This window comes from Trametes versicolor (assembly GCF_000271585.1).
Source record: "Trametes versicolor FP-101664 SS1 unplaced genomic scaffold TRAVEscaffold_2, whole genome shotgun sequence".
Taxonomy (NCBI): Eukaryota; Fungi; Basidiomycota; class Agaricomycetes; order Polyporales; family Polyporaceae; genus Trametes; species Trametes versicolor.
In genome coordinates, this window is record NW_007360322.1 from 2,512,617 (window position 1) to 2,533,096 (window position 20,480).

The 20,480-nt window shown below is 58.1% G+C and overlaps 9 protein-coding genes across 9 annotated transcripts; 5 read left to right on the top strand and 4 right to left on the bottom strand.

Annotated features, from left to right (window-relative positions):
* The first annotated feature begins 957 nt into the window (after positions 1 to 957).
* On the top strand, positions 958 to 2,313 carry TRAVEDRAFT_56301 (uncharacterized protein). The gene is made up of 6 exons (XM_008035805.1): positions 958 to 1,180; positions 1,237 to 1,300; positions 1,367 to 1,500; positions 1,565 to 1,723; positions 1,796 to 1,926; positions 2,001 to 2,313. Exons 1-6 carry the CDS (start codon positions 1,083 to 1,085, stop codon positions 2,114 to 2,116), a joined length of 702 nt encoding a protein of 233 aa, XP_008033996.1. The 5' UTR covers positions 958 to 1,082; the 3' UTR covers positions 2,117 to 2,313.
* Positions 2,314 to 2,893: 580 nt separating this feature from the next.
* On the bottom strand, positions 2,894 to 5,272 carry TRAVEDRAFT_26581 (uncharacterized protein). Its single transcript, XM_008035376.1, has 2 exons — positions 4,976 to 5,272; positions 2,894 to 4,636 (listed from the first exon to the last, which is right to left on the bottom strand). Exons 1-2 carry the CDS (start codon positions 5,081 to 5,083, stop codon positions 3,437 to 3,439), a joined length of 1,308 nt encoding a protein of 435 aa, XP_008033567.1. The 5' UTR covers positions 5,084 to 5,272; the 3' UTR covers positions 2,894 to 3,436.
* A 2,737-nt stretch (positions 5,273 to 8,009) lies between these two features.
* Positions 8,010 to 8,888, bottom strand: TRAVEDRAFT_17633 (uncharacterized protein; the record flags this gene model as incomplete). Its single annotated transcript, XM_008035288.1, has 1 exon — positions 8,010 to 8,888. One exon carries the CDS (start codon positions 8,886 to 8,888, stop codon positions 8,010 to 8,012), a length of 879 nt encoding a protein of 292 aa, XP_008033479.1.
* An 849-nt stretch (positions 8,889 to 9,737) lies between these two features.
* TRAVEDRAFT_141915 (uncharacterized protein) lies at positions 9,738 to 10,805 on the bottom strand (the record flags this gene model as incomplete). The annotated part of the gene is made up of 2 exons (XM_008036272.1): positions 9,738 to 9,838; positions 9,903 to 10,805. A coding segment is annotated over one exon (883 nt), but the record flags the coding sequence as incomplete, so codon positions are not given.
* An 828-nt stretch (positions 10,806 to 11,633) lies between these two features.
* Positions 11,634 to 12,390, top strand: TRAVEDRAFT_26582 (uncharacterized protein). Its single transcript, XM_008035377.1, is given in 2 exon segments — positions 11,634 to 12,215; positions 12,226 to 12,390. 1 exon segment carries the CDS (start codon positions 11,760 to 11,762, stop codon positions 12,081 to 12,083), a length of 324 nt encoding a protein of 107 aa, XP_008033568.1. The 5' UTR covers positions 11,634 to 11,759; the 3' UTR covers positions 12,084 to 12,215; positions 12,226 to 12,390.
* Positions 12,391 to 12,895: 505 nt separating this feature from the next.
* On the top strand, positions 12,896 to 14,397 carry TRAVEDRAFT_113954 (iron-containing alcohol dehydrogenase; the record flags this gene model as incomplete). The annotated part of the gene is made up of 7 exons (XM_008036273.1): positions 12,896 to 13,078; positions 13,137 to 13,409; positions 13,466 to 13,584; positions 13,637 to 13,674; positions 13,730 to 13,980; positions 14,042 to 14,193; positions 14,250 to 14,397. The coding sequence occupies 7 exons, from the start codon at positions 12,896 to 12,898 to the stop codon at positions 14,395 to 14,397; spliced, it is 1,164 nt and encodes a 387-aa protein (XP_008034464.1).
* Positions 14,398 to 14,795: 398 nt separating this feature from the next.
* On the bottom strand, positions 14,796 to 15,608 carry TRAVEDRAFT_17636 (uncharacterized protein; the record flags this gene model as incomplete). Its single annotated transcript, XM_008035289.1, has 1 exon — positions 14,796 to 15,608. One exon carries the CDS (start codon positions 15,606 to 15,608, stop codon positions 14,796 to 14,798), a length of 813 nt encoding a protein of 270 aa, XP_008033480.1.
* A 1,180-nt stretch (positions 15,609 to 16,788) lies between these two features.
* On the top strand, positions 16,789 to 17,401 carry TRAVEDRAFT_114217 (uncharacterized protein; the record flags this gene model as incomplete). Its single annotated transcript, XM_008036274.1, has 2 exons — positions 16,789 to 17,020; positions 17,073 to 17,401. 2 exons carry the CDS (start codon positions 16,789 to 16,791, stop codon positions 17,399 to 17,401), a joined length of 561 nt encoding a protein of 186 aa, XP_008034465.1.
* Positions 17,402 to 19,083: 1,682 nt separating this feature from the next.
* Positions 19,084 to 20,468, top strand: TRAVEDRAFT_141924 (Aldo/keto reductase; the record flags this gene model as incomplete). The annotated part of the gene is made up of 8 exons (XM_008036275.1): positions 19,084 to 19,163; positions 19,241 to 19,332; positions 19,405 to 19,485; positions 19,544 to 19,667; positions 19,734 to 19,800; positions 19,872 to 20,000; positions 20,057 to 20,106; positions 20,167 to 20,468. The coding sequence occupies 8 exons, from the start codon at positions 19,084 to 19,086 to the stop codon at positions 20,321 to 20,323; spliced, it is 780 nt and encodes a 259-aa protein (XP_008034466.1). The 3' UTR covers positions 20,324 to 20,468.
* Positions 20,469 to 20,480: the final 12 nt, after the last annotated feature.

Consider the following 20,480-nt stretch of genomic DNA (forward strand, 5'->3'; position numbering starts at 1 on the left):
TTTACGTGCCAAGAGGGGCTCACCGGAAGATGCCGAGACCTGGGGTCGGGGAGGGGGGGGGTCCCCGGGGGCTTATGTCGGTTGATGTATGCCTTCCAGCTCCACCCAGTTTCGGTGGTTTGAGAAGGTATACGGTCGATTTTCTGTGCTCAACAGACCTCAGATAGCAGAAAGCGGCCTTTCCAGCCATCTGAGCCGTCGAGAAGCCGAACATTGCGACCCTTTAGTGTTAAAACATTGATGTTTCATTCTTTCGAGTCTGTGTGCCCCTCGAGCTAGTGGATGTGTACGGCGAGCTCTCGCAATATAGCTGTTGAATTTATCTGGACAGACAAACATGATGACCACCGAGTATGTTCTGGGTATGTCTGTCATCCTATGGGCGCCTGCAGCTTCCGTTTTGAGCGACATGTTGAAAACATATGCGAAAAATTGCCCGATATGGGAGGAGGGGGGGAGGGGGGTCCCGGAAATGGGCTTATGTCGATAGACCGACCCCGGTAAGTAAGTCGATTCCTGAACCCCTCTTGTTACGTGCTATCGCTGAAGAAGCCAACCGTCGATGAGGGTGCTGATACTGCATGCAAGCTTCAAGTACCAAAAACCCCCGGACGCTGTACACGTCATATGTAAGACCGACTCTTGCTATGTTCTCATTCACCATACCCATGCTCAGTGCTCACAGCGTAGTTCAGATGATGCCAACGGCGTGCTAGTCAGTGGTCACACACGAGGGCTATAAATGAGATCGCAGATCGCATCTGGTGTCATCTTGCTTCGGAGCAGGAGGCCTAGGCACATGTGCGCCCGATTCCACAGGCGTGCTCTGCAACGAGGAACGAGCGTGGTACGGCAGCAGGCGGTGCTGCGGTAGCTGCTGCTCTTCTCAACACAGTCCCGTGCGCTGCATGCCCCGGGCTTGCGCCCGACTCCTGCGAAGTGGTGCTCCCTCATAAACCTACCTATGTCTCTTGCTCTGATCATCATCGTCTTCACCGTGCTCGTCTCGTCTGCTATAAGCGCGCTACTCACATTCGCACCCCTAATCGTCTTTTTCGGCCTTCTGACCTACCTTGTGCTCAATGTCGTCCCCCGCTAACAGCGTCACGGCGCCGGCGCCGATCGATATAACGGTCGTTATGGAGCTTTTGGGCTCCATGAAGACGACCCATGGCATGTTGTAAGTGCGCTTCCACCGATCGGCGCAGGTCGCTGCTGATGAATGTTTGCATACAGGAATCAGTCCTTGAACAGCCTTGTCGACCAAGGCAATAGCGTGAAGGCCTTGGGCCCGACCATCGTGAGTGCCCATTTTCCCGGCCCATAGGGTTCGCTCTAACCTGTCGGGCGCGCCCGCGCGAAACAGCAAGAGGGACACGACCAAATTAAGAAACTCCAGGTCGATATCGAGAACCATGACGCCCAGCGCGCGGACATTGTAGCCAATGTGAAAGACACAATCAGAGGCAAGCTCCGGGAGGAGGCCCTGGAGGAGATGCAGTGAGCGTACTTTCCTGTCTGCACCCCCCTCCTTCGTGACCCACTGACCGATCCCCGTTGGCAGAAAGCGCATCAAGGAGCAGATCAGCGCGGAAGTGAAACGGCAGGTTGAGGCGGAGGTGAAAGAACAACTCGTGCGCGACCACCTCGGCACGCCCCTCAACGTCCAGGTCGATGCCGGCCGCGAGCAGATCACAGCGCTGCAGGCTGCCGTGCAGAACTCGTACGCCTCTGCCATACTTCCTTCCGCACAACCCTCTGAGAGAATATCCATTTTTCTGGTTGCGCTCGACAGCAAGGCGCGCCGCGAGAACTCCGCCATCACTTGGAGCGACATGACGACCAACTTCAAGGACGTCGTCCGCCCGGACGGCACGCGAAGCGCCAAGTGGCCCGCGAACGTCAACTCCCTCGACGGGCTCAGCGGTAAGCCCCGCTCGCCTTCTTGATCCAACTCGTTCTAACCCTTCCCGACATTTCCGCTCATGCGCACCCGGCAGCCGCGGACCTCGCGGACCTCCTGCGCGACTACGACCTGCACGTGCACGCGTCGCACGCCATGAACCTGAACAGCTTCCTGCGCCACATCGGCGTCGACAAGGTCACCCTGCACTAGTGGTGGAGCGCATCCGCCCACGCCGTCGCGTCGCCCCGGGGGCTTCGTCGTCGAGGCCGTTGGTCGAGCTCCCCACGTACTATGCACATGTTCAGCTTCCCGGCAGTCGATTCGCATTTGTTGTCCTTGTCGGATTCTCGCATCATCATGTACATGTACCATATCGCATATCTCTGCCGTATCATATTCTGTTGTACGCTCTCAAACCCCTCGTCCCTGCCTGGCCATCACCGCCAATATGCCCCCGACTGGCCCCGCGGCGATTGCCCTGGGTGGTAATTACCGTGGGGCGGTGTACAGCCACCGATCTGCATAGCGCGTCGGCGCGCTGCGCGGAGAATCGAGATCGTGCGTACATACGCGCGCGGGAGGCGCATGCACAGTGATACACAACCCCTGAGCCTCATTATACTAGCTCAGGGGTGTGTACGGTAGTAGGTGGCGGCAAGCGCAGTCCGTCGGCCTGAGGATGATCGGGTACCGTCGACGACTGCGCATCAGGTACTTCTGCTCCTCAGGATATTGGAAGATATAAAACTCGCCGTGGCTGCGCCACGTCGTTCCTCCTCACCGCGGGGCGAACTAATCACGCCGACAGCACCGAACGCCACCGCGTCCGGTTCCGGTTCCGATTGCGAAAATGCGTGCATACCGATTCGAGTGCGAACAATGAACATCGACAAATGTGGTGTGCAGAGGAGGTGTGCGGAGACGGGCAGCGGGGGTGATCGATACAAGTTCCAAACAGACGAGCGAGAACACGATATCCAGTGGGGGAGGGTATCTACGGAGTACGGAGTACGGGTCGTTGCGGGGGGCGGGCAGGGGGCGTCAAGAAAGGGCATGAATGTGCGGGGACAGCGGCGTGCGGGGGTCGTGGCGGAGGGGGGCGCGACTTGCGCTTCGAGTCTGAGGGGAGGGGGAACAATGAAGGGAGGGTGGGACGAGGCGGGGGCAGAGTACTATGTACATATACATATTCAAATCGTCCATGCGAGTCGGGGAATGGGGAATCACAGGCGCTCCCCGCGCGGGGGGCGCACGGTCGAGGGACAGGTGCCGAGGACCCTGGGTCGTCCGCGTTTTGGAGCGGAGGACGGGGCGAGCGCATGGGTGTCGGTCTCCGGGTTGAAAAATATACACTGATAATGATGAATAAACAGATAGATACGGGTCCGTCCGTTTTCGTCGATGGCGTGGGCGGTTCGACCGCAGTCTTCACCGTCGCGGAGGGCGTGATTCAGAACAGAACAGAATAGGGAATCGAGCGGGCGTGCGCCTTGGAGTCGGTCGTACTGGTTGCGGGCCGCATGGAGCTCATCATCGCCCTGCGACGATTCTCCGCGTACCCACACTCGCTCTTCTGGCGGCCACCTCAACGAGCTTCGCGCCTTCCTCCGCCTCCGCCTGTGCATCTGTGTCCATCCTGGCGCGGGCATCGTTGAGCACCGCCGGTAACTCGCCGCTGCGCAGGAGGTGATGCCAGTACACTACCTCTCCTGCTCTCAGCGGCTCGCGCTCAGGCTCGGGAGCAAGCTGCACGGGGGCGCGAGGAATGAAAGCCTGGAAACCAAGCGGGTGAGCGGCGGAGGTCGAGGCGGCGCGCACGCGGGAAACGGATGTGGTCCCGGGGGTGGGCGGGGAGCCTTGCGGGCCTGGGTCGGCAAAGGTAGGTGTGCCGCTAACGGAGGGAGACACGGCGTGTGAGTTAGGTGGGGCGGGCGACATATCCTGGATCTGGCCGACGTCTGGCACAATCGTACTGGGAGACGGACCGCTGTTGGACGACGCGCGTGAGCGAGCAGCGAGGGCGCTGGGCGACAGGTACCCCGGTGACCCGGGGGACGTTGGGACCACGTAGGAGGTGTTGACGGAAGGCGGCTGGTCCACAGAAGTCCGTCTACTGGTGCGAGCAACAACTGGGGAGGAAACGAGGGACGGCATCGAGGGCGACGTGGGCGAAGACGGAGAGTACCCCAGCTGCTGCTGGGTAGTAGAGCGCGGCGGAGTATTCGGGCCAGGGGCAATCTGGAGGCGTCCCATGGCGTTCTGCACACCATGCATTGTCGCTGTCACGACCATGGGCCCGACTGTGGTGACCTGCGGAGGCGGGTGGAACGGGATCACGCCAGGCTCGCCCGCAACATAGTGGCGCTTGCATGCAACAATCTCACTAGAATAGAAGACGAATCGGTGTCCGTTCGTGGCGCGGTTGTTTGCGGTGATTGACGACGTGCACCGCGTGCAAGGCGCGACAATCATATATCCAACCGCATTTCCGCACCCATGACAGCATAGCGTCTGCGTCAAACATTCACATGTCCGTGAAAGAGGGCGTTCGGCAGGCGGTGCGGGAGGCTCAGCTGAGCTTGAACTCGAGGGGGACGAATCTGCGGAATGCTGCGGGGACGGACGGTCGGGCGGGGAGGGCGGGTCGGTGGGGGCCGAGAACGCGGAGCAGTTGATAGGGAGAGCATCCGTGGAATAGAGAGGGACGTTGGGACGTAATAGAAGGACGGCCTGTGATCGAGGGCGGTCAGTCTCGTATCAAACCTGCCATCGGCGAATACGCGGGCGTAGCTTCGCGGGAGCGCTCTCTGTGGTGCATCCCCTGCGTATGTTCCTCCCAGCCATCATCGATGGCGTGCTGGGTGACCTCGCCGACTATATGCGCACGATGCCAGGCGGAAAAAGACTCGCGAGTAGCCCATGCACCGTGCATTGTATTTACGCGTTCTCACAGAGCAAGAACAATTGAATGATACCGGACATCATTGTCTCGCGCATCCCGAACAACAGCGGCGCGCACACGATATTCCGGACACCGTCTCGTGCTCTCATGATGCGAGATATGCTCACCTTCATGCCGCGGTTGGTGAGGAACATGCCGCACGATTTGCAGTCCAAGATCCAGACCTTGTGCGGGATCGGCGGAGGTGGCGCGCCGAAAGTCTGTACCGGGTGCATGCGGGTGTTACTATTGACGTTGTATGCGGCGGCACGAGCCCATGGGAGTGTAGGATTTGTTTGGAGCGCAGTACCGGGTGGTCCGGGCGGGCGGGTGTCGCGAAAGGATGGATGGACTTGCCAGTGCGGGGGTATCGTAGCTGGGTCGGGGTATACACGGTGAGGAATGGTGGACCAGCCTGAATGTGAGACACGTTGGTCTGGGGCAGCCTGGGAGGGGACTGCTGTTGCGTTCGCGCTGGTGTCTATGCGCACGCGCTGGGCGGGCATGGCGAGGGCGTAGGGCGGGTGCTGGGGACGTGGGGGCCGGTCGTTGAAGGCGTAGACAGAATCGGGCTCGTCGCGGTCTGTGCGGCCGCGTGGATAGATGAACTGAGGGGCGTGGGGCGACGGCCGAGGATGGAAGCGAGGAGGGCTGAGAGCGGGCTCGGGCGAAGTGGGGAGGGTCCTCGCGGGCATCGAACGGGGCGGAGAGGGAGAGAGGAGGAGCGGAGGAGCGGAGGAAGGAGCGGAGGGAGGGGGACGGGGAAGGAATGGAGGCGTCGTCAGCAAGGCAGGCCGTCGTGGAGGTGGTGGGTGAGAGAGAGCGCGAAGAGGGTCGGAGGACATCGTCGCGACTCCCATATCCGAACTCCGGGTGATGCCTTCCCCTGGCTTGTACACTCTGCCATCACCATTCCTATTAGCCGATCTAATCTACCCCTTCCGGCCTTTGCCTTCCATCTTATCGCTTCTATTACTCCCGTTGTACCCTCTCCTTACCTCATTCATTCGTGGTTTCCTCTTTATTCCCCGGCGTCCTCCTCAAACGCCATCTCGCGATTCACCTCCACACTGCGATTCATTTAGCTATCGTCTCAACTCTGCGCCCCTCTGACATGCTCTATCTTGCCGCTCACCACATCTGTCGAGCGCCGCTGCGAATCCTGTGCAGCGAACCCCTACTCGATTCACCAAAAACGCGGACCTCGCTCGCCTCGGAACGCCCGGGCGACTGCATCGCTCAAATTGAACTCCCCATTCTTATGACTCCGCACAAGTGCGTACGTACACGCCCTCTATGCACCCCAAGCGGCTCTCCTGGCGGCAATCTCGACGGCTCGACAGGGAACGCATCTCCGCCTCTTGTTCTCTCCCCACGGTGACAGACTTGCCATAGCCTGCCACCCTTGCCATTTTTCGCTGGACGAGTTCGACGTTTGTTCTGCTTTCGCGATCCCGGGCGGCGTGATCACTAAGACTACTGTCGCACGAGCGCCGCATCGTGGGCGGCATGATCACAACTCGGACCGTCCTCAAATGAGCCCTAATTTCCTGTCGGTTTGTTGTACAGCCAACTAATATGTTATAGTGTCTGATGACACATGCTTGATGACATCGATACACCATCTCCCGTATCGATAGACCATTTCGAATAGGTGGCATTCATGGAGTTTTCACTTCAACGTCCTCGTCCTGATGCTGTACTATCAAACAGGGACTCTGGCGGCGGCACCCGACGAATCAGCTTCTCCTTTGCCTAGTGGATGTATCCCTGCCGAGAAGTATACGCTGCACCAAGTGTCAAATATCTCATAACAATGAGAACAAAGGCCGAAAAGGCATGTATGTTCTTTATATTGAGCGTATACCGAGCGCACTGATGTGTGAAATGTATGCCGGTAGCTTAGGCACCTCTGGGTTGTGCCCACTTGTGGCAGCGACTCGCGAGCCCGCGGTTGAGGTCATCTCCTACCGGTCGGCTGCGCCAGTGTGCGCCTGAGCAATTAGACTACACTACCACAGGAGTCTTGACAGTTGCTGCCCTGTCGCATATGCGTGCGATCACGATCCGCCAGCTACCACATGGTCGCCGCCACATCAGGCATATAGACAGGTCAATGGCCGGTCCCTCCGATTTCAGGCGGAATATCGATCAGTTGTCGCGAGAGAACGTTCCGCTAATCCCTCCTGACCGGGACCTACCGCAGTTGTCGTTCGATCGGGCGCCGCTCAACAGAAGACCACCAGATTCAGGATGCCCTGTAGTGACGCATCCGATACGGATAGGTGCGCATATGTTTTTTGATGTGCCGTACTCACGTTCACACCCTTGCGCAGTCGGCAACTGCATGTGAGTTACGCCGTACGTGCATATGTACATTGACCACCACAGACTTTCAGCCCAAGTTCACAATACCGTACGGTCGACCGTCGCCGCATGGGTAGCTCGCCCACTGGCAGTAGAGAACGTTCCGTCAAACTCCTCCCGGTCTATCGCTGTCGCGGTCTTGCCGTCCGACGACCTGCGTAAATCTCCCCACAAACGCCGCATCCGTTACAGAGAGCGTCACATAAGTACTAATTCAAGTCCCCATTGACTGATGCCTCGATGACGCAGCCATGTTTACGCCTCGCTCGCGCCATCGTATCTCACGTCTGACCATCTAGACAGATCGTGTTACCTGATGGTACACCCGCTTCGCGCGTGAGCCTCGTGCACAACACTTGCATGTGATGATTGGCCGGTATATTCCCCCCAGGGTCTGCGACAGCGCTCGTGCGATTCCGAAGATATACAGCTAATACAGCCACCCCGAGCGTGAGCGCTGCACTGACCACATCGCCGCCGGCTGTCTCGAAGGACGCCGAATCCAGGGAATGCTCACTGCGTAGCTCGACCCTGCACTGCGAGCTGCCAAGTGCGCCAGTAAGTGCTTCTATCTGGATACCAGCCCACTCGCCGCTCGACTGCGCCGGCCCGCTCATGACTTTGGCAGTTACAGAGACCGTAGCTCATCGAGCCAGTCCATACTCACTACAACATATCGATAGAACATCATGGCGAAGCGCCACACATCTCACCGGTAACGCCGGCTAGTATTACACATGCCGCGTGCCGCGCTTCCTACATCTTTTATACAGCATCTGTTCTAACACGCCTCCTCTACAGAGACGGTATCTCGCCCGGCCAGAACGCAGGACCGCCCTTGTTTTCGTTATACCACGGGATATCGTGCGCCAGCAACACCCGTACCCTCGGGTTCTTCAACAGCTCCTGGATGCGCCCCACGTGGCGCATCGACTCCTCCGGGTCCGCGTACAAACATCCGACGACGGGGTGGTGCGCGAAGTGCGCCTCCCCACGCAGGACGCGCCAGTCGTGCGCGCTGTCGCCCGCGAGGTATATCCACGCGCCGTCCGCAGACGTGCGCGCGAGGAGGTTTATATGCCCGGGGACGTGCCCCGACGCGTCCACGACGTACACGCTCCCGTCCCCGAAGAAGTCGAGCGCGTGCGGGAACGGCCCGAGCGGCGGCCACGCGGCCGTGTCCAGGTAGCGCGTGCGCTCGGGGGGCGTCGCGATTGCGAAGATGCTGTCGTGGAAGTGCGGCGCCAGACGCGCGATCTCGGGCTGCGCGTCGCCGCCGAGGTGGAACGTCGCGGCGGGCAGGAGGGACGGGTCGCCGGTGTGGTCGTAGTGGATGTGCGAGATGATCGCGTGCTGGATCGCGTCGGGGGTGAGCCCGCCCTGCGCGAGCGTCGCGTGCAGGTCGGGCTGGCCCGTGAGCTTGATCCCCATGCGCACGTTCACGACGAGCGGGCCCTCGGGAAGGTTCTCGGGGTCGGAGCGGACGCCGAGGTCGAAGAGGAACGGGGTGCCCGTGACGGAGTGGCGGAGGAGAAAGATCATGTCGGGCATGTCGACGCGCTCGCCTGGTTTGGCGACGTCGACGAGCTGATCGAGATCCATGTCGACGCGTCCGCCCTCGAGGGCAGACACCTTGCAGTACGCCTGATTGGGTGCTGGTGGCGGCAGACTCATGCTGGGCTACGGTTACTGGTGAGGGGTGGGTTTGTACACGTATGGTGAAACTGCTTACTGATGTGTACGATCTGCAGGAGGCGGCAGCAGGAAGCAAGGGTGTGCAGGGATAAGGTTGGTCCTCCAGCGTCCACCTTATATGCCGGGGATCGTACATGTGCCCCGGATATCCTCGAATCACATCGGCAACCTCGAGGCATCCACGGTAAGCAATATTGTCCCTAAAGCTGCTTTTGTGAGAATTTACACGCGTCGCAGCAGCCTTGGCAGCAGTTGTGAGGTCATACGCAACCGGCCTGGTGCGCCCCGTGAACGTCTTGTCCTTCTGTGCCCCAACAGAAGGCTAACCGCCCTCTCACGCGAGGTGACGCAACCTAAAGGCTTGAAGCGACCTTCCGACACCGGGAGAGCATGTCGGGCATGCATGCCAAAATGCACCCCGGATATGTTCGCGTACGATCCGGGGTGGGATTGACCGCATGGACACGGGGGTTACGGACGTAATCACTACAGCTGTACTGAAAGACGGAATTCTGTGACTTCGTTCGACCCGTCCTTCCAGCATGCAATCCACTCGGCCTTAGCACATCCACCAGAACCAGGAACGAGAGGACGATTTTCCCCACCCGTTTGCACGTCATGCGGATATAGCAGCTGTTTCCGCTCTGTCATGGCCTCTTGGGCCCATCCGTTCACCTACGGCTTCGGAAGCCGGGCGCGAGAGAAACTTATGATCGTACGTAAGGCGGTGTTAGTGGTCAGAGAATGTGGTATTGATCACACAAGGAACACCAAGTCTGGTCGTTGGCAGTCTCCCCGAAGATGAAAGAGCACACGCGAGCAAAGGGCCGTTAAAATAGATGAGCGCGCCACGCGGTGTATATTGTGGACGACGGTATGAGCGGTGGTTAAATAATGATATGTACAATCCGACACAATGTAATTTATATCTGGATAGTCGGTAGCGTATTAGCCCAACCCACACGCGCAGACAGATGGAGCACGATAACGCACCAATTGGGGTATCCTAGTTGCTACAAAGAGGGAATGACGCCCGGCAAGAAGGCTGAGTCTTTGTTTTCGTTGTACCACGGCGCATCGTGCGCCAGGATGACCTTCACCCGCGGGTTCTCCATGAGCGTACGGATCCGCGCGATGTGCGCCTCTGCCGCCGGCACGTCTCCGTGGGCACAGCCCAGATGCGCCGTTTTCCCGATCTTGCCCTCACCCGTGATGAGCGACCAGTGGTGCGCGCTGTCGCCGGCGAGGTAGAGCCAGCCACCGTCCGCAGAGGTGCGGGCGAGGACGTTGATGTGTCCCGGGAAGTGCCCGAGTGCATCGACGATGTACAGGCTCCCGTCGCCGTAGAAGTCGAGCGCGTGGGGGAACGGCCCGAGGGCCGGCCAGCTTGACGAGTCGAGGTAGGTGGTGCGTCCCTCGGGGAGAAGGTTAGAGAGTACCGTGGCGTTGGGGTTACCGGGATAGCCGTCCTCGACGGCGGGGCGAGCGCCCTCGCCGACGAGGAAAGTCGCTTTGGTGTATGGGATGGAGTCGCCGATGTGGTCGAAGTGGAGGTGCGAGTAGCAGACGTGGTTGATGTCCGTGGGCTGCAGACCGCCCTTCGCCAGCGCCGCAGCGGCGTCCTGCTCGACCGTGACACGGAAACCGAGGATATCGACGACGTATTTAACGACGGCGGGAGGGAGGTTCTCCCAGTCCGACCGGATGCCGAGGTCGAAGAGGAAGGTGTCCTTGTTGGTAGGATGGCGGAGGAGGAAGGCCAGCGCGGGGGCGATCACGCGCTCCTCGGGCTTTGCGCCCTCGAGGATCCATGCGAGCGGGATGTCGACGATACCCGCAATGAGAGCGGACGCCTGCACGTAGGCCTGGTTGGTGGACGGCGCGGGAAGACTCATGATTGGGCTGTATGAAATGGTTAAAATGGGAGCATAGTGGGAAGCTTCGCGGATGCTGACCTTGTGTAATTGGAGGTATGGGATCTTGGAAGAAATGGTGAAGCTATGCTAAAGTGTCGCGTCAAGCGGCTCGTTTTGTACTTCCTTGAAGATCCGAGCCAAGGATGCCTGAGTCATACTATCCATCGGATGACTAAATGCAACGCCATGCCGCCTGAACACGTCGACGCAAGTACAGGTTACGACTGCGGTCGATCACTCTGGCTGACTGTCGAAAGTACGAGAGCCGGCGCAGACCGGAGGATACACTTGGTGAAGCGCCACATATTGATTCAAGAATAATGTATGCTGGGGCTGAATGCGCTCTAGCTCTGATATGGTTTCTCACAGATGATGTCGTGTACTTCGCAACATTCAAGTATCATGGTATCTGTAGTTGAGGATCTTGCAAGAAATCAAGAGCGAGCGCCGAAATTCAGAAAGCTAGCTGAATCCCACATTTAGTACTCGAGGTTAGCGTACACAAAGTTCTCTATCGATGTTAAAACGGCTGGGAAGTGCGGAGATGGATGGTTCACGCACCATCCCACTTGCAGCACCGTCTGTGGCTATGGTCGATCAATTGAGTAGCTGACTTGAAGCTGACTGAGGGTTACGTGAGTCAGTAGAAATGAGCCCAAGAAACGCCACCCGGACCCACCTATACAACCATGAGCACATTCCCCTCCGTTGCGTTTGAGATCAGTTTTCAGCAGTACAGGTGGGGAGATGCTCCAAAGAGTACTGGCTCGGAGAAGAGCGGGAAGGGAATGTGGTGCAAGCGCCCTAGGCTAGAACGATGTGTGAGAGGGGGTGGTGAAGACCCCCGTGGGAACGGCTGAGTTTGAACGTGCCGACGGCGCCTGCTAAGAACGAGTGGCTGGTTGAACGCGCAGGCCTTATGCGTGCGGTAGCGATGCTATCTTCCAGCGCGCAGGCCCTAATAACGAATAGAGGTCATCAGAGAGCCCTCGATTCTGCTGGTGCTGGCAAAATCCATACGGAGTACGTCCTGGTAGTTATTGCGCGGTCAGCGGTAATTCGTCCTGCAAATAGAGAGCGGGGTACCTCATTTTCACTACGCATATATTCTGCGCGGCGCGCCGCGAAGACGGCGGGGTCACCTGCGGGCGTGTGTTTGAGCTGCGAGCCTTGGGGCGGAAATGGCACTAACGACTGCGTGCCAGAATTGGGCTTGTACAGCAGCTTAGCACGATTTTCGAAGTTCTGTCACTTATGAAATGATTCTCCGAATATGGGACAGGGAAAATCGCAGTGCAGAGACGCGTACAAGAAATTCAAATAAGATAGGACGCGCTCTGGAGGTATCTTCAGAAACGCGACCGCGAGTGCCAGTTCGCAGTGGTTCGAACGCGGTTCAACGCGCGAGTCGGTGCGACGCGACTCTCGAGGCTCGCGTGCCGTCGGCATTTTCAATCTCAGCCGTTCCCACGAGGGTCTTCACCACCCCCCCTCACACATAGGTCCAGCTTCGGGAGGAACGATTGTCTTCCGCCTCCGAACGTGAGGCTGGTTCACGAGCCTACAAGCGCCCATCTGGAAGGCGATTGCCGAATGGCGCCCGTACTTTTGTCCTTTCCCACCGCCGCCGCCCGAGCTGCGTCTAGCCGGTTTAGACGTGCAGATTCCATGTGCACCATGTGGTCGTTCTCATCATGTTGTGTACATATCCACTCCATTGTGCGCCCAATCTCCCAAAGCTTTAGTGCGAGAGACGCGACGTACTACTCAGCAGCGCCAGGGCCAGCCATCCCGTAGCGTTCGATTGCGACTTTGGCAAACCTCCAAGAGAACGAGTGCGCGGTTCGCATCCTCTCTCGCGTGCTGACAAAATCGCAGGCAACGATTTCGAAATCAGACCCCCGCTGATCAAATGACGCCGTGGATGACATACCATCCCAGTTTGGCCTCCATGGTATCATAGATCGACCACACCGCCGCGGAGGTTATAAGCAAGGCCGTTTCTTCTCCAGCAAGGTATCAGCCACCTCTACCTCCATTCCGACGTCGCCACGAACATCATCGTTTATCATGTCTTCCCTCGACCCAATTAAGCCCTTCTCCTCTAACCTGCACGGGTCATACTCCTGGCCGCAGAGCCTGCAGGGCATACACTTCGGGCCTGGTTCAATCAAGACCGCCCTGCCGAAGCTCCTAGCTAAGATTGGGGCCAAGAAGGCCCTGGTCGTCACGGGCCGTAGCCTCCACGAGAAGGTACGCTGTCTATTACTGCTACAGCGAACTCTAACGCTAATCACCCTTCCACATTTAGACCGACGTGGTTCGCAGGGTCGAGAACGTGCTCAAAGAGCTCAACGCTTACGGCGCGACCTTCTACGAGATCGGGCAGCACTCGCCGATCGCCGGCATCGAAAATGGTCTCCAGCAGTTCAAGGACGTCGGCGCGGATGTGATCGTTGCGGTTGGCGGTGGCTCGCCTGTCGATGCTTCCAAGGCCATCCTGTACTTCCAGCAACAGGAGACTGGCGGCCCCTATCTTAAGCAGATCGCCATTCCGACGACTCTGAGTGCCGCCGAGTACACCGTAAGCTGCACAAAGTATCGTTATCTGTTAAACCCTACGCTTATACAGTAACGCAGGTCGGCGCGGGGTATACCAACGAGGAGGGCGTAAAGGTCGCGGTCAACGCGCCCGAGCTCGTGCCCGCGGGCATTATCCTCGATGCGGAACTTACCCTTGCGACCCCGGAACGTCTCTGGTATGCACTGTTCTTTTGCGCGAGCCATATGAGTACTCATATCTTCATACAGGCTTTCCACTGGTATCCGTGCTTTGGATCATGCTGTCGGTAAGTCCCGACTTCCCTTCTCCGCTGCGGCCGACCCGTGCTCACCTCGACACAGAGAACTTGTATCGCCCCCTCGTTGCCCCACCGCTCAAGCACCTCTGCTATGCTGCCCTTGTCGATCTATTCAAATATCTCCCCCTGTCGAAAGCAAACCCGCAAGCGGTAGACGTCCGCCAGAAGCTGCAGCTCGCGTCCTGGATGAGCATTTGGCCGCTCCAGCTGGAGCGATACGGCGCGCTCGGACTCTCGCACTCCCTCGGCCACAAGATCGGTGCGCGCTACAGCATCCCTCACGGCATCACTTCGGTGAGCACACGCAGCTCCATGAATCCCGTGCTTCCGGGGCTGAACGAGCGCTCGCACGCAGTGTCTCACTCTCGCGCCTACCGTCGCACTCCAAACCGAGCTCGCGTCAGGCGAGGACAAGGAGTGGCTCTCGGGCGCGCTCTTCCACCTGCGCCAGCCGTCCACGGGCTCGATCGACGGCGACATCCGCAAGCTCTCCGCGGAGATCTACAGGTAAGCAGTCGTGCTTGCCCAGATTGATACGTTCATCTACTAACTGGGATTTGAAGCCTGGTGGAGGGACTCGGGCTGCGTTCGACGCTCACAGAGTACAACGTGCCGCGCGCGGACCTGCCGGAGATCGCGCAGCTCGCGCTCGGGAGCAAGGAGGATCCGGCGCAGCCAAAGGTTGTCGCTCTGCTCGAGGCGCTGTATTGACGTGGGTCAGTTGAGCCCAAGGGGGGATATGTAGCTGGCTGTGATGAGCACAGTTGTAGAGATCAATGTATACCAGAGGAACGCCACTTCTCAATAGTAATGTAAAGAGTATCGCGCGCAACGAGAGTGGGGATGCCCACACCTGTGTTTCTGTCGTCATCGCGGGCCCTATTAACGCAGACGTAGTAGACAAAGTTGGGCACTGCTTCTTCCACCACACCCTATGACTATGTTACAACGTTATGCGAACCCTACAAAGTCCATGAGACTAATACTTGAGCGCCACATGAATCGTGAAACAACTAATCACATACCAAAGTACACTTCAGAGAGATTCAATCCTTCCAGGCCAGAAGGCCAAACCGTCCTTGTTCGCCTGCCAGTGATAGAACGGACTGTCATGCGCAAGGATCACCCGCACGCGCGGGTGCGTCTCCATGAGCGCGCGGATCCTCGCAATCGTTCCCTCCCTTATCGTCGTGCGCGCACCCCAGGTTCGGATGAACTGCGATCCCTGCCTGGCCTGTCAACAGCCGGTGGTCATGCGCGCTATCCCCCGCGAGGTACACCCACCCTCCGTCTGCGGACGTGCGCGCGAGCACGTTGACGTGGCCAAGCATGTGCCCGGGCGCGTCGATGATGTACAGGCTCCCGTCCCCGTAGAAGTCGAGCGCGTGCGGGAAGGGCCCGAGCGGTGGCCAGTCCGCGGGGTCGAGGAAGCGCGTGCGGCCGTCGGGGACCACGTCCTGCGAGTAGCCAGATTCGGGATTGGCCGGCCACCCGGCCGCGATGAGGGGCTGGGCGGCCGCCCCAGCGAGGAACGTCGCGTTTGTGTAGGGGCGCGAGTTGCCGACGTGGTCGAAGTGGATGTGCGAGAGGCAGACGTGCTTGATGTCGGGGGGCGCAAGCCCGCCCTTGGCGAGGGAGTCGGCTGCGTCCTGCGGGATCTCGAGGCGGAAGCCTAGCTCCCGGATGCGCGCGAGGGTGAGGGTGGGCGCGTTCTCGAGGTCCTTGCGGATGCCGAGATCGAAGATAAAGGTGTCGCCGTTCGTGGAGTGTCGGAGCAGAAAGGAGAGCGACGGGAGTACAGCTATTTCGTCTTCTTTCGCGATGTCAATGAACACGCTCATCGGAGCGTGCATAAATCCGGCCTCGAGTGCGGAGACGTCGCAATAGGCCTGGTTTGAAGTTGGGGTGGGAAGGGCTGACATCGTGAAGGGCCTGTCGGATTCGTGAAGTTGCATTAGCGTAGGCACTGCGGAGATCGGCAAACTAGTCCTTTCATACCTGTGACGATGGAAGGAGTGCAACAGGATTGCAGGGCCGACAGCTATGCACGGGTGTCGCGACTATATAGGATCCTTACCGTGGCAGCAATGCGGCAGGGCCGCTGCCATCTGGTGCTCGTCATGGCCATTATGCGTGTGGTGCTGAACCGACGAGCATACGAACGTGGGACGCGATATGATGGGAACCCTTTACGTATTCCCGAGTGCATCATATGAGCAGTATAGTTTGTGCAGCAGGAAATCGCAGTGAGAATGTACCACGTGGAGATGCCCTTATGCTTCTGTGCTACGCAACCTTCACTCGGTTCTTGCCTTTTCGCAGACTCGGAGGCTGTATTGAAGCATGGTCGGCGCAGCTGGAACTGATATACCGCGTGCATAACAGCTGCGAACGGTGTTGTGCACCAGTGAAAATATTGTGACCTACAATGAGTATCGGTGTTGAGAACACCGTCCCTGCACCGTCGGAAACACCTTAAAGAAATGTTGCGAAACTGTGCTCCACATCGGGAATGAGCATGCAAAACACCTGGGAGAGGCGTAAAAATGTCTACTTGAGGTGTTTTGCACATTTATTTTCGACACCGCACAAAAATGTCAAGAACACCTTTTTCAGTTGTTCTCTCCCTCCTGTTCCGAACACCTCTAACAAATGTAGATCCTTCCCACAGTGTTGTCGGCACTGATCTCGCGGCTTGAAGGTAAGTACTCTGTTACGCCGATGCTCGTGCTCCCTCTGATGCTGGATAAGAGATGCACTCCACTGCTAGGCCTTGAATTCTAACATATACCACACGCTACTTGAGTCGCAACCGACGGAGCAACTCGGGCGGCGGTTGACGGTAGAGGAGGGAGGAAGCTTGAGAGAGAGCTACCTGAGGCTTGGGCGCTCTCCGGCCTTCTCTGGTACACTTAGACGCCAAATTTAACGGCACAAACGGTCCGGTCTTGGTACATGCAAATGGGCGTCTAATGAGGTACTCTTGCAACCTTGCCACTATCTTCGAAGTTTGCGGCGTCCTTCAAGGCTTTTGCTGCTCGTCTTGCATAACAATCTTCCTTCTGTCTGCGGAAACTATATTGTCCAACTACGCTGCAGAGGATGCTCGGGGCTCGTAGTCTGAAGAGCACGTCTCACACCTCTCGAACTTCATTATGGTCCGGAACCTCTCAGGTGCAAGCTTGTCGCATCCGATTGGCATCATCACCTCGTGACTGCAGAGCAGCGTCGACGAGCGCGAATCCGTATCCGTTTCCTAAGGCGACACACCCAACGCCTCACCAAATCTTCCACCTCCCGAGGAGTGCTACCCGAGCTGACGTGAAGGCGCGATGTACGTACCTGTCCTCTCTGCTCCGGCTGTCATATTCATCTCGAAAGCGCAGACTACGACCTAGTCCGAATATACCACCCGGACTCTCCGGTAGCTTCCGCTGGGGGAATCTCTCCTGAGATAGCACACGCTCGCTTTCAAGCCATTGCTTCGGCTTATGCCGTCCTTTCCGGGAAGAAACCTGCGTCTTCATTAGACGGTTCGAATGCCGGAGAAGGACCAATGGCGGCCTCCCGGGCTACTTACCACGACCTCAGTACCGCAATGTGGCGAGCGCGACAGGCGAAGCGGGCAGAGCTGGATGTTGGCTTGGACGACCGGTGGAAGGAACGGATGATGTTAGGCGTCATACTCCTGGTGCGTCTTCGCGATCCGCTTTGAACGTCGCATGACATGCTCCCGTAATGAGTGTGCTTGGAAACTGATCCCATGACGAGCCCAGACTATCAGTTTGTTCGTCTACCAAACCTACAGCACCCGCTCGCAAGCGCTCTCGGAAGCCAGAAGTTCTCGTCGGCCAACAACAAGGGCAGAGGCTTCAACGACGGCGGAATCAAACGATGATCATCGATTATCCTCAGAGCCCCGTCCGCCCTCCCAGACCAACTCGTAGTTGGTATCCTACTGCCGTACGGATACGAAGCCCGGCATGTAATGGGCGAACACTTGTTACAATGTTCATAATGATATTTCTGCCTATCGTTCCCGCTGAAACTTCTTGTTTCTTTTTAGTACAGGTTGCGACATGCCAGGTGCAGCTAAAAGGCCGAGGCTTGATAATTTACCGAACAGGCTACGTCAACGCCTGCACCGCTTCATCCGTTACGCCGCAAGGGACGAAGATGGGGACAATGTTCGATCCTTTCTTCACGGAGGCCCGGTGTCCTGCGTCGAGTGTGCGACCATATCTCTCAACAATGCGGGAGTACGTGACATGCCCAGGCACATATACACAAAGCTTCCGGGTCGCCCCAACACAAGATACCCCGCATCATCCCGCCGGCCAGATTCGTGTCCTCCGCAGGCCCGTGCAGGCCGAATACTGGTGTAGCAGTCACTCTGACGCAGTCCGACGTCAGCGGACATAGAGTTCTCGCAAAATGACCCGCTACTGCAGGAAGGTTGTCGGCCCGTGTACGATCAAAGCTTAGCGTCGGCGGCATGGCTGTGCACACTATGCGGTATCAATGTCACGTAGATCACCTGCTTGACGTCGTTAGAGTGCATGGTCGGTGGAACTTCAAGACCGAGTGCATTTGAAAACTATAGCGCGGAATGGATCAGGCTCGCGAGGTTGGGCGTAATTACACTAACAGAATTGTTGCCACGCTCGAGGGAAGATCCGATGCAAATCGGATGGGTGCTATCCGTGACAGCTTTTTCTGCCTGCCGACGCGGACTGCGCCCGTACGTTGCAAGCGACACCTGTGCGTGCGAGTTCGTGCGGATCATTATTATGTTACATACTGGACGCCTCAGTGCAGCCAATTTGGAGTCAACCCAGAAAGTACTCAAGATTGCCGCCCGCAATTGTATCCGGACACCGTCAGGGACACTGACCACATTCTTGTGGCATCGGTGCACTGCACGCCATCAGGTCATCTTCAAGTCCAACGAGCTTGATAGGCTTGAGCTCGGGTCACCCTTTTCCGTTGCCGACCGTGACGTTGGCAGCACTGGTTTACTAGCAAACATCGGGCATTGGAAATTACGTGGCGCCACCGGCACCAGACTGAGGTAAGTGTCTATTCCATGGGTTCGAGCCAGCTAACTACCCGACGTTCAGCGCTGATTCTTTCGTCACTCACCGGTCCTCCGGCGGCCAGTCGGCATCTGTGAAGGCGCTGCATTCCCCAAAGCTAGTTGCACTTGGATGCAGATTTTTTTCGACGCCCCATAATGGCACAACTCCTTGCAGCCTCAGCATCGGTGATCGACCCGACCTCGGAGGGTTTTAGTATAGCGTCCACGGTCCACCTCTCATCCGGTGCATACAAGGACATGGTGTAATATCAGAACGGTCCGCTGATCAGTAGTGTCCGCGATGATCAACAGGTTACGAAATGCCCCGCCTTGGCTTCGGAGTCTACCAGAACTACACCACGCACGACTCCGTCCTCGAGGCATTCAAGGCGGGCTACAGGTAAGTAGTGTGCCCACATAAATTACGATCCGCTGATCATACAATTTACTAATAAAAAACTATGGCGCGATCGCCAGACATGTGGACTCCGCCCAAGCATACAGGAACGAGGCACATGTCGGCTCGGCCTTCCGCGCAGGCGGGTTGCGACGAGAAGACCTGTTTATCAGTAAGTGTGTTCCGCCGGAAACCCCGGGCGCGCCGAGGTAGAGGCGCGTCCTTATGCTGATGTGCCGTACAGCGACGAAGTGTATCAGCAAAACGCACGGCTACGAGAGCACCCTGAGCGCCGTCGATATTTCCCTGGAGCGGTTCGGCATGGGTACGCACCGTTGCCGGTATATCTGACGTGGCCTCGCACTCACCGCCGCGGTGGACAGACCACATTGACTTATACCTTATCCATGATCCGTTCAAAGGGAAGGAGCTACGGCTGCAGACATACAGGGCATTGTTAGAGGCGCAAAAAGCGGGCAAAATCCGTACGGTCGGCGTATCCAATTTGTGAGTCCCACGAGACCTCGCCCCATCCGTTCCTTTGCAGCTGACAAAATTCCCGCGCGGGTGCAGCGGTGTTAAGCACCTAGAGGAAATCCGCAGCGCGGGCTTGCCAATGCCTTCTGTAAACCAGATCGAGGTCAGTGCCGTAAGATTTCGCCCGAGGTCAGCATCCATTATGACGGCCCTATTTGTCCACCGCTGCGAAAGTTGCATCCGCTGTGTCAGCAGAAGCCCATCGTGACGTACTGCCGCGAACACGGGATAGTCGTCCAGGCGTACTCGCCGCTCATCCGCGGCCAAATGGACCACCCGGTCTTCACCAATCTAGCGGCAAAGGTACGTATGCATGTCGGCGACGTCCCGGGCCCCACGGACTCAACCTCAGCTCCCAGCATGGCCGCGACCCAGCGCAAGTGCTGCTGCGGTGGTCCCTACAGAACGGGTGAGCGGCGCTCACCATTACCCGCGACACGATCGAACCTTGACGGCGCCCGGGTCACAGCTTCGTGCCGCTACCGAAGTCGGCGACGCCTGCCCGCATACAGACGAACGCGGAGCTTTACGACTTCGCGCTTGACGCCGAAGACATGGCGCTCCTTGATGGGCTCGACAGGGGCAAAGAGGGGGCGGTGACATGGAACCCTGTCGACGCGGAGTAGAAGCGGTGTGGGTGCGGCGGATCTGCAGAGACACAAGCTCAGCTGGATGATACCGCCGTAGTCAAAATCAAGCAGGGGGCGGCGGGGGCAGGGCTGCTCGGGACAGGTGTTCAAAGATTCCACCGGGCGGCGCTCTGTCCAAATGGGGCTCAGAAAA